Source organism: Triticum aestivum, chromosome 1D, assembly GCF_018294505.1.
Source record: "Triticum aestivum cultivar Chinese Spring chromosome 1D, IWGSC CS RefSeq v2.1, whole genome shotgun sequence".
Lineage (NCBI taxonomy): Eukaryota > Viridiplantae > Streptophyta > Magnoliopsida > Poales > Poaceae > Triticum > Triticum aestivum.
Window position 1 is genome coordinate 62,827,947 of NC_057796.1, and position 11,947 is coordinate 62,839,893.

General features: G+C 45.7%; 1 protein-coding gene across 2 annotated transcripts; it reads right to left on the reverse strand.

The window, feature by feature from the left end:
* Positions 1–3,456: 3,456 nt before the first annotated feature.
* On the reverse strand, positions 3,457–7,888 carry LOC123180315 (protein AGENET DOMAIN (AGD)-CONTAINING P1). 2 transcript variants are annotated; one of them, XM_044592335.1, is made up of 4 exons: positions 7,287–7,888; positions 5,691–6,101; positions 3,982–4,398; positions 3,457–3,757 (listed from the first exon to the last, which is right to left on the reverse strand). In XM_044592335.1, exons 1-4 carry the CDS (start codon positions 7,776–7,778, stop codon positions 3,743–3,745), a joined length of 1,335 nt encoding a protein of 444 aa, XP_044448270.1. In that variant the 5' UTR covers positions 7,779–7,888; the 3' UTR covers positions 3,457–3,742. The 2 variants fall into 2 exon arrangements, with proteins under 2 accessions (XP_044448270.1, XP_044448268.1); XM_044592333.1 differs by lacking the exon at positions 3,457–3,757 and having other exon boundaries at positions 3,821–4,398; positions 7,287–7,883.
* Between the last annotated feature and the right edge of the window lie 4,059 nt (positions 7,889–11,947).

An 11,947-nucleotide genomic window follows, 5' to 3' on the forward strand; every position in this document is an offset into this window, starting at 1 on the left:
GTCGTACACCTTCACGATCCGTCCCGATCAAGTACCGAACGTACGGCACCTCCACGTTCAGCACACGCTCAGCTCGATGACGTCCTCGCCTTCTTGATCCAGCAAGAGGGGCGAAGTAGTAGATGAGTTCCGGCAGCACAACGGCGCGGTGACGGTGTTGGTGAAGAACAATCTCTGCAGGGCTTCGCCTAAGCACTACGAAAACTATGACGGAGGATAAACTAGAGGGGACGGGGTTGCCGGCACACGGCTTGGTGTTTCTTGATCTTTCTTGGGTGCTAGCCCTGCCCCTCTATTTATATGTTGAGCCTTGGGGTCGAAACTTGGAGTAAAAGCCTCCACAAAGTCGGTTTCACCCGAAAGGCAAGAGTCCTTCTCGGACTCCAGGGCCAGATGCCAGGGTTCCCGGCGTCTGGACCCAGACGGCAGGGACCCTGGTGTCTGGCCCCTGGACGCCGCAAAACTACCTTTTGCGCTTTCTAAAAACCTTGTGGGCTTTCCCCTTTGTCCCAAATAAAGTGTTCTCGTACCCAAACATTTCAGGAAACATCCGGAACCCCTTCCGGTGAATTCCGGAACCCTTCCAGAGACCAAACACTATTATCCCATATATCAATCTTTATCTCTGAACCATTCCGGAGTTCCTCGTCATGTTCGTGATCTCATCCAGTACTCCGAACAACATTCGGTCACCAACATACATAACTCATATAATACTATATCGTCAACGAACGTTTAAGCGTGCGGACCCTACGGGTTCGAGAACTATGTAGACATGACCGAGACACCTCTCTGGTCAATAACCAATAGCGGAACCAGGATGCCCATATTGGCTCCTACATATTCTACGAAGATCATTATCGGTCGAACCGCATAACAACATACGTTGTTCCCTTTGTCATCGGTATGTTACTTGCCCGAGATTCGATCGTCGGTATCCTCATACCTAGTTCAATCTCGTTACCGGCAAGTCTCTTTACTCGTTCCGTAATGCATCATCCCGCAACTAACTCATTAGTCACATTGCTTGCAAGGCTTTATATTGATGATCATTACCGAGAGGGCCCAGAGATACCTCTCCGATACACGGAGTGACAAATCCTAATCTCGATCTATGCCAACTCAACAAACACCATTGGAGACACTTGTAGAGCATCTTTATAATCACACAATTACGTTGTGACGTTTGATAGCACACTAAGTGTTCCTCTGGTATTCGGGAGTTGCATAATCTCATAGTTATAGGAACATGTACAAGTCATGAAGAAAGCAACAGCAATAAACTAAACGATCATAGTGCTAAGCTAACGGATGGGTCTTGTCCATCACATCATTCTCTAATGATGTAATCCCGTTCATCAAATGACAACCCATGTCCATGGCTAGGAGACTTAACCATCTTTGATTAACGAGCTAGTCAAGTAGAGGCACACTAGGGACACTCTGTTTGTCTATGTATTCACACATGTATTAAGTTTTCGGTTAATACAATTCTCGCATGAATAATAAACATTTATCATGATATAAGGAAATATAAATAACAACTTTATTATTGCGTCTAGGGCATATTTTCTTCAGGAAGGAGGGCGGAGGGAGGGCAGGGGAAGAGGAAAATGGTTTGTCTCCCTGACGGGAGGGCCGGGGGGACAAGGACGCGCGTCCCGCCCGTCCGTGCGTGTCCGTCTGGATACAAACGCGGCCCAAAATTGTGACGGGAATGGATCAAAAGCGGACGAAAAACAAACAATTTTTTTTAAAAGATTCAACTGTTTGCACTTATATGTTGGGCCGCGTTTTCTGTCTGTTTACCCATAAATGGACGCGGCCAGGGTTGGAGTTGCCCTTACCGCGCCATGGTGCTTCAGAAAAGGTGAACTATAGTTCATCAACGAACCAAACATGCCTTGGTCCTGGTGGTTATATGCATAGTACTGCCAACTCTGCACCTCACCGTCTTGTCAATATCTTTGCACTGCTGTGCGCCTGTGCCCCCCAAAAAATGTCTTTGCAAATTGCAAAGCTCCACGGTTTAGCCGAGGAGGACGGGTCCCTGCTCCTGTCACTGCCTGTGCATAATGTCGAAGCATTTCTGCTCGTGCTGCCATTAGTTCCAGCAGGATTAGGATGGATCCAGTTGCTGCTGCTGCCGTTGTGGTATGCAAATGCAATGGGTGCACGCAACAGCTTTGTACTGGCTGGCCCTCTCTGACATTAAGCGCTGCTGGCCAAGCAGCAGCTGGTTGGATCTCACTCCATCCGTTCAGAAATATAATACTGTATGTTTTACTGCCTCCGATCCAAATTAATTGACGCTCACTAATTTGGATAGGAGGGAGCAACTTTTTTCTGATTTAAATGTACATAGACACGTTTTAGTGTGCTTGTATTCCCATTTCGGTCCGTATATAATCAACATTGAAATATCTAGAACATATTATATTTGTGAGACTACTTTCTTTTTTGCGGGGGGGTTACGTAAGTACGTTGCGTGCACGTGCATCGGCCGGTTCGTTTGATGCATGGGTGATACAGCATGAACTATGGACCAGCGGCGGTACGAGTGAATAGCCCAGCGACCGCACCAACACGTCCTGCTAGTAGGCGCAGTTTGGAACAGTGGCATCTCAGGAGCAATTGAATTCCTGCTGCCACGCCATGAAAAAAGGCAGCAGCTCCACTGATTTGACACTGCAACGACAGCATTTGTTGTCATCTGGAGGAATCTTTGGAAAGTGGCGACTTCTCATTCGAGAGGGCTACCATACCGTCTATGATGAGAAAACGAAAACGAAAGGTCCGGCAAAATTCCAACGGGTTTTTGGAGGCCACTGCTCTTTCCTTGCTTATGGTGTTGCATCATTTTTCTAAACATAGATCGTATATGATTTGATACAAAAAACCAACAACTCAGGTAGTGTGTCGCTGGCTCGCTGCCTCCCGCTCCGGAGAGCAAGAACCCTTGAAGCTGAGACAGAAGCAAGCCCCTTGAGGCAACACAACATGGATGAACCATTCTGTTGGATCACACTTTGTGTCTCAACTTTGTACTGATTTTAGATGTGTTCATGCACATATCGCACGACACGACACAACACAGAGAAAATGCTGTTTGCATGGCCCCGTCAAATAAACTCGCACCTAGTACGTACAGCCACAACGCGTCGTCACCATCAACAAACCTTCGTCGTCCTCTACCGCGAAGGCAATCAATCCGGCCATGTTCCCTCCCTCACGCCTCATTGAATTCAAGCTTTTAAAACCGGGGCGTAGCCAACACTCGGTGGTCCAAAAGGCCAACCACGTAACACAGTTATCACAAGGACGAACGAACCGTTGGCGGTTGCACTCGGCTCAAGTGCGTAAAACGTTCCATGCAGGCCAGATCACGCGGAACGAACGCAGAACAGCAATATAGGGCGACCGCGGCTCGATTTTCAGAAGCGGGGACTCGCGGAATGGTGAATAGCGACGATGTTCACACAGGTTTGTTCTTAGGTGGTTTACATAAAAGCACAACGACGAACCTTACTTGCGACGGTGAAAGTCTCCGGTCGACCAACATCTAGATCAGCTGCTGGGGCAATGGCAATGCAGAAAGGCCATCTACTGCCGATTTGCTGGCCTTTCTATGCGCATAACACAGCTTCAGTTCAGCAAGCATCATAACTGGTGAAGCCATTCTCTCATGGGTACTAATTATCCCAGGCTCCTGTACAAAAAATGTCGTGCGTCCCTTCAGCCGTCACATCTGCAATGCCTGCCAAGGCTTACAGATTGTCAGTGAAAAACTGAACTTGGACACACACATGGGATTGATGGATTGCAAAGAAACAGATGATGATAATAATAATAACTGAACGTCAAGACGGGACAAACATGGGTAGTAGCTATCCAGCTATCAGTAAATCGTCATCACTAGTGCTAATTTCATTATCAACTGTAAACTTAGATGCGGGGCAACGGATAGGCAGTAGAGGTTACCAGGGAAGCCTGGATCCACCTACCCCCCACCCAATCGCAGTGACGCCTCAGCTGTTCGAGCTCAAACTCATCCTGCTCCTTGTACGCCTTGAAGTAAACCTTGTACTTCTGGTTGCTGAGGACCTCGGATATCACGCCGACCCACCACCCATCGTTGGTGTAGGCGTCGATCTCGTCAAGGACCTTGAAACCATTGGTGACAGGAATAGCCGGAGGAGAGGGCCTGATGTGCTCCTCCCCTATGGTTTCTTTCAGAGGCGTGGTCTCGTCATCGTCCTTCAGCGCATCGTACTCCACAAGGAACTTGTGTCCCACGGATTTGACGACCGTCCCCTGGAACCATGCTCCGTGGAAACCTTCCTCGTCGCTGCTCACTTCAACCCTGTCGCCTCCTGTGAATTTTGTTCCTGACAGATTCTGAAAGACGGCACGACATTTGTTAGAAACATTGGCAGTTTAAATTAATTTAAACATAAAGAACAGAGGTGCATCTCATCTTACAATTTCAGAATTCAACAGAAAACACAGATTTTCTAATTCCGCCAAACTTGAGAGGACCTGCCCGCGGATTCTTTTGATTAATTTGGTTTACTGGATGAGAGCATTGATAATACCGGAATAGAGAACTATAGGGTCCAGCTGTTCCTTGAATTTTCCTCTCATCAAGTTATAAGCTCAAATAGTTTGATTGTGCGAGTAATTGTCTAACTGATGTAATTGCCATGGATGTGGCTCATAACATATTTGATTTTTTTGGTCATTGGTACTACATCCACTGATAAGACATTAGGCAACAAACACAGACAGTATAAGGTGCTACATTTGGTCATCCTTAGTTCCAAGTACAGACAATACGATGCCTCTTTAGCAGTGTCAAGTAATGGAGCTGATTCTTCCTCAAATACAGAAAAAAAGGTTCCGTTCTCTCTGATTTAGTTTTTAATATATTCCCATCGGTGTCCGCAAGAGGGTGGTGAAGTGGTAGGTACTTGAGCTAAAAGAGGCCAGAGATGTATGTTTTATCCCTTTGATCCAGAAAAACAATAAAAAGAGGAAGCAACAGGGTGAACTGCATATTGCTTCACTGGAACAGATACCACAGCAGCAGGATTAATAACTAATAATTTAGCCAGGTTAACAATTCTGAGAAGAAAATATATCTAATATCTCGAGTTGTTAACAGTGTCACAGTTCCTGCACACAAATTTCATAGTTAAAGCCTTAAAGGGAACTGCGCAATTGACCATGCTATAGGTAAAAAATGCCAGCACAGGGGCATCACGAATCATATAGAAGTAAGGATTAGGAGCTGTGCTGTTGGACCACGGGAATTTTCTCTAGATACTAGTAATGAATGTATGCCATAGTTGCCATGCACGTAAAGGAAAAAGAATCCAAGAGATATGATCTCATGCTAAAAGTCCTACGGAATTAGGGGCATAGGAAAGCGATCCAAGAGATATGGTTGCCTATCCAACACTCCCTGTAGAAAAAATCCTATGGATTGAAATCATCCAATCCAAAGAGGCAAATAGGCTTGATTCATACGTAAAAGTAGGTTTCACTACAAGGAAAAGAATCCTCACCTTTTCACACCATAACAATTGATTATAGCACTAAGAACATAAACACATAAAAGCAGTGCAGGAAGCATACACATAAAGTGCAAACATTTCAAAGAAATACAACTCGAAAGATTCTGTATACACCTGTGCAACCTGCTTCCATTGGTTATCAATCCAGTCATATCGAAGCCTCAGTGTGTTCTGGTGTAACTGAACCTTCTTTCCTGAAGTTGCTGACTTAAATGTATACGTTAACTTGGGATGGATCTCAGTGATCTTCCCTGGCCACCAGCCATCATCTTGGAAGCCTTCAACATCATCATTGACGCAGAAACTAATAACTGATGCACGTGGCGGGCAAGGTCTGATATGCTTGATATCGATAATCTCATTGCACAGTTCACTGCCCTTCCAGAAAGGGTACTCCACCAAGAGGTTATTTTTCCAGATAGTCTTTGCAACAATTGCAGGGAACCAAGCGACAACAGAATCAGCTTCCAACCTGGCAACTTCTATTTGTGTTCCTTTAGCATACAGCGTTCTCTTGGATGTCTCCTGGTAGACAAAGAGTAGTTATTCAGCAACCAATAATTGAAACAAGGTGATAAAAATACGCAAGTAAAGAAAACATTGAAAATTAAGCAACACTAATATAAAACTACCATGACCAACACAATTGAGGGCATAATATAGAAGTTGATACCTATAACTCTAGAGCAATCAGAAAAGGAATCCAAATCATCCCATATGTTCTATCCTAGCCGATGATTACATGCACTTAAGACGCACCTAGAAGTAAAAGATAAAATACCAACATATGTATTAATATATAGGAGAAAACAGAAACCCCTCTAAAATAACAAATTTCAGCATAAAGCATTCGGAAGATCGTCAACAATTCAGTAATGTAGTTCCATAACAATCTTGTCATGTCAACTTGCACTGAGGCTCAGGAACTGTAATAAAAGAAACATGCCAGGAGAAGTAACAGCAGCATTCTCGACCATCAACACATTGCAGATGTACACCAAGTCACCAACTAGGCTCATTTTGTTTCAGTATGATTCATATTTAGTTATTTACTATAACAAAAACATGTCAGGAGAAGTAACAGCAGCAATATCGACCAGCAACTCATTGCAGATGTACACCAACTAGGTCACTTTGTTTCGGTATGAATCTATAACAAATCCAACTAGCTTGGTCTGACAAGTGACAACTATAAACCACCATTTGTTAACTAACAGACCACAAGCCGTCCAGCGGCCCAGAGGAATTTATTCAATAAATCTGATGAACTGAAATCTTCCAGACAGTGGGACACAAGAACACACCTAGAAAGCTGGGTTCCATTGAATACTACATTCAATAACCACCCATCAATACTATACTTAACAGAAGTGCAGCAGCAAATACACTAACCTCCAATCTCGAATGCTAATGCATAAACTTTAACGCATTGCAAATTTGCAAGATCATCTTGTAAACCATAAGTCATAACCCTAACCAGACTACCGAGGGAACAGAACTGGATTCCCCCAAAAAACCCTAGCCACGAGATCACATGGAGACAAATGATCCTGCACTAAACAACAACGCCCAGGCAACAGCAATCCGATGAACATTGCAAGATGTTCTTCTACTAACCCTAACTATGGAACAAAGGGGGCTCCCCAGTTTGAATGGGGATGCAACGGCACAAAAAGACGACTCTTTTGCAAGATGTGCTGGAACTCGTACCATGTCCTCGGGGGAGCGCCACTCGCCGGCGACCCACTCGAGGTGGGGCCGGACATCGGCCAAGTCGAACTCCGCCTCCTCCCTCGTCGCCGGGAAGCGAACCGCGACCTTCCCGTCCGCCCGGCCCCCGCCGACGAGGGCGACGCCGAGCCACCACGCGCCGTCTCGGAGCGCGTCCACGGCCGCGTGCTCCGCGTGGGGCGCCGGCGACGGTGGCGGCGGGCGCGGGCGGACCTGCGACGCGGGCACGGTCTCCGGGAGAGCGCGGCCGGAGGCCCCCGAGACGGCGAGGGCGTCGTACTCGACCGCGTAGCTGCGGAGGCCGGGGTCGAAGCGCGCGACGACGGCGGGGAGGTGGGCCCCGCGGTAGGCTCCCTCGTCCGGGAGCACCTCCACCGCCTTGCCGACGGGGAAGACCTCCGTGGGCTCCGCCGGATCCGAAGCCCGCGACGGCGCCAGTGCCGGCTGGCGGCGGAGTCGCGGCGACCGCATTGGGGTTTCGGTGGTGGCGGAGTCGCTGGGTGGAAAGTGTGGACTGGGCAGTGGGGAGAGCAGAGCACAGTAGGCGGCGGGCAGAACAGAACGAGGAAATGGTGTGGGTGGGTATTGATTGATTGATTATTGAAGCTCCTGAGCTGAAGAGAAGAGAGTTGGCGTCCGTCCGATCGTGATGGACGGTCAAGATGGGGAGCATATATTTCCGGTTCTTCGACCATTTTCCCCTCGTTTTTGTTGTAAGAATAATTGAGAATTTGACTCAAGTTTATATGCACTTTGATCATCCGCCACCTCCTCATAGAATGGGCCCACACAAAATGTTCAAAAAACCTATAAACTTGACTTAGCTCGCACCCAGCTCGAACACGGGGGTGGGTTGACCGAACTCCAACACCAAAAAGCAAAAAGATGGATATCGCCGCTATTCCGAGTGTTAGGAAAGTCGTAATATAAATCATACTATAAGGGGTATATACCCTAAAACCTCATCCCAAGTTCCCCAAGAGTGACACCCAAAAAGCTTACGGAAAACATCTTACCCTAAAAAAAATTCAGAGTGGCCTTGACACCTGTCCGAAGGTTTTGGACCGAACTTTCCGGATGCCCAAAATTCGGCTTAGTCTCCGGCTGAAATTAGTAGCTTCGGTTTCAGCCGAATACTTTGTCTGAAGGTTGGCCCAAGTACCTTGTGGACTTTGGGAGCACCCGAAATCTGACCTGGCTTTGGTTTCAGCTATAGCCTAAGATTTCGTACCAAATCTCCAAGTTGTAGGAAAATACCCTAACATGCAGATTTTGAGTAGGCTATAGCTCGTCGTTTCTTTCCCAAGGGGTATCTTCTTTCCCAATCAAGTTGAGCTTGTTTCTCTTACTTACTCCATTATTCCAAAGCTTTAAAAGCTCCTCATCCTTTGCTCAAATCCATCCAAGCCTTTCAGTGAAAAGATAGAGTATCTCCCAATCTACACTTCAACCGAAGAAAATTAGCCCCCAAACCCCTTTAGTTCATCGTTGATTTATTACTCTTTGAGTTGCGGGGACCCTTAGACGATTAGAGTCCATTCGAAAGCTTTCAAAAGTGCGGTGTTCTCTAGTAAAGTTTGTGAAGGTTTGGTGATCGCCACAAGACCATCCACTAGTGAAATTGACATCCTTCCTTTGATGGGAGGCTCGAGGAGAATAGGGGGGAGCCACGGTAGTGTTTGAGAGACTTTGGCTCTCGCGCCTATACAACAGAGGTTAACACTTACTCAAGAGTCTGCACTTCGGGGATACATCCTTGTCTCCAACTTATGGTTATTTCGCTCCGCTCATTTTACTTTATACTTGTGTTTGTGCTTGCTAGCTAGTTTCTTGCTCTTACTTATCTTGTGTGTGTAGCTTGCTTTGTCATATAGATTGTTCTCACCTAGTTACATATTTAGAGAAGCATTACCACAAAATTAATAAGAAAAAGCTAAGAATTTATCATATAGGGGAAAGGATCTTTTTAAACTTTACCGCGTTAAGAGGAAGCTGGTCGATGGTGGGGAGCAAATGAATGCTCCACCCCAAACTAGTTCCACTGCCCCTTTGACGACTACGAACCTTGATTAACTTTGATCCGTTTTTGGATGTAGATAGTACTCACGTCTTTCCTCAAGCGTGACCCTTGGTATCGATGTCAGGATAAGTTGTATCATTAGACAAGGATTCAAGCAAGATGTCATTCTTGTAAGAGGTTTTAGTTTCCTAGAGCGAACAAATAGTAGTTGTGATTGAGAGAGAGATCAAATAGATGGAAACAAGAATTGGCATGAGGACTTTACTTACAACCTTATACTTGCACTTAGAATCTTATCTTACTTTCCTGGTAAACACCGTTATGATGTGATCTCAATGATTAGATATGGGGGATGCGTCCAAATAACATCACGTGTGTATTGTCCAACCAAGGCCCTACAGGGTTACCTCGATTATCAAGGATTTCTCCAGACCAACGCATTGGGCATTTAATGACTGCACCTCATGATCCCCAAGGAGTCACTTTCGGCTACCGTACCAATCCTTACCATCATCGGCCTCCAGTGTAGCCTTCCACATGTCCCTATACTTTACCTCCTCCTGGATCGATCTAGGGGATTCTGGGTACCTGCAGAGTCTTAGAATGAGAAGAAGACAAGAGACAAATACGTTGTAGATAACACATACGAATAACATTCAACTTAAGCAAAGTCATACCAACAATCTTGCGCACAAGTGCATAGGGCTGCAAGGCTATGCCTCAACCCATTGCCTAAGGGTTACTCACACATCGCAATCGGATCATAGATGGAAAATATTGTGAACGCCATTGATAAAAAGATAAATGATTGTATAAAGTCTTATAATGTCGCCATATGTGATGTATTAATTACAAGTATGGCTAACTATGGGGCGATGGCTATGGAGATTCACTACTAGGGAAAAGCCTATACATAGAGGTATAGCAGTAGCGCTAGTTAAAATAGGGCGCTACTGCTACTTTGTAGTAGCGCGTTCCAGGAAAGTGCGCTATAGCTACAACTATAGCAGTAGCGCGTGTGCAGCGAACAACGCTACCACTATAAATCCCGCCGTGTTGGCGGTAGGCTAGGAATAGTAGTAGCGGTTCGGCACAAAGTGCGCTACCACTATGGTTGTTGTTGCAGCGCGTTTCCTGCGTAGAGCGCTACTGCTAAGAAAGAAAAAAATGAAAACAAATAGAAAAGTAAATGAAAATGAAAGAAGTAGGAAACAGAGAAATGAAAAAAAGAAAATGTAAGGATAAACAAAAGAAATAACTGCTTCCTATAGCAGTAGCGTGTTTTGCTAAAATGCGCTATAGCTAATTTAGCTATAGCGCGTTTTCAAAACAGCGCTACTTCTAGTTCGACTTAACCACCTCAAAATTTTACTAAGTCCTGCTTCCCCCCTCTCTCACCCTGTTCCCCTAACTCCTCCGTCGCTGCCGCTCGAGCCCGAGCCTGCCCTCACCGTCGCCGCCCGCCGCCGCCCTCAACCTCACCACCGCCGCCGCCCGCCGCACACCCTCGACGCCGCCCCCGACCCCGGATTCGACGCCGCCCCCGACCCCGACCTCGACGCCGCCCCCGACCCCGACCTCGACGCCGCCCTCCGCCGCGCACCCGAGCCCCGACCCCAACCTCGACGCCGCCTGCCCCTCCCTCGCCGCAGGCACCCGAGGTGAGCACAGTGGCTCCTCCCCCTCCCCTACCCCTGTCTAGGGTTCTTCAAATTTTAGTTGCATCAAATTAGTTAGGGTTCATCTATGGGTGGAAACGAAACGGATGCGGGTGTTTTCTTAGATGATGAATAAACACTATTGTAATGCATAATAAAATGAGTAAAATTTGACCACTTATTTCACTTTTAAGTTGTATAATTGGAATATCCGCTACCACTTTCCACCCCTAGGTTCATCAAATTAGATGGTAATTAGGGCAGTAGTTCCTACGTAGCTATGACATTTAGCTATAAACAAAAAACAGAATTGTTTTTCTTTTCAAAAACTTGGTTAAACTAATTGTTGCTATGTAAACAAAAAATAAGATTGTTGTTATATGATATATGTCATTGATGTTCATTTGCATATTCCATTATTGTTGATTATATCTTTTCATTGAAGTGGCCATGTTATATGCAAATTCCTCAATAGTGTTTGCTCATGTTATATCTTTTCATTGAAGTGGTTCGATTGTGCCCAAGTGGCTTTGTTGTTTCCAGGATATTCCATTATTGTTGATTATATCTTTTCATTGAAGTGGCCATGTTATATGCAAATTCCTCAATAGTGTTTGCTCATGTTATATCTTTTCATTGAAGTGGTTCGATTGTGCCCAAGTGGCTTTGTTGTTTCCAGGGAATGAAGCCGAGTGGCCAATGTTTTGCCGGAATGTTGATTCATTTCCGTTCCGGCAAATTTCAGGTTCTCGATTTGTCCACTTTTTAGCAAAAGTCATGCCGAAATTTTCCATGAATTTTGGCATGACTTGTGCTACAAATTAGGACATATCGAGTTCCCGAGATTTGCCGCACCGGGAAGGAGTCAACGTTCCTGCAAAGCATAGGACTTTTTTATGTCATTATTCATCTTATTATGTATAGAATTAATTGACTAGATTTAATCGTAAGAACTAGGTACT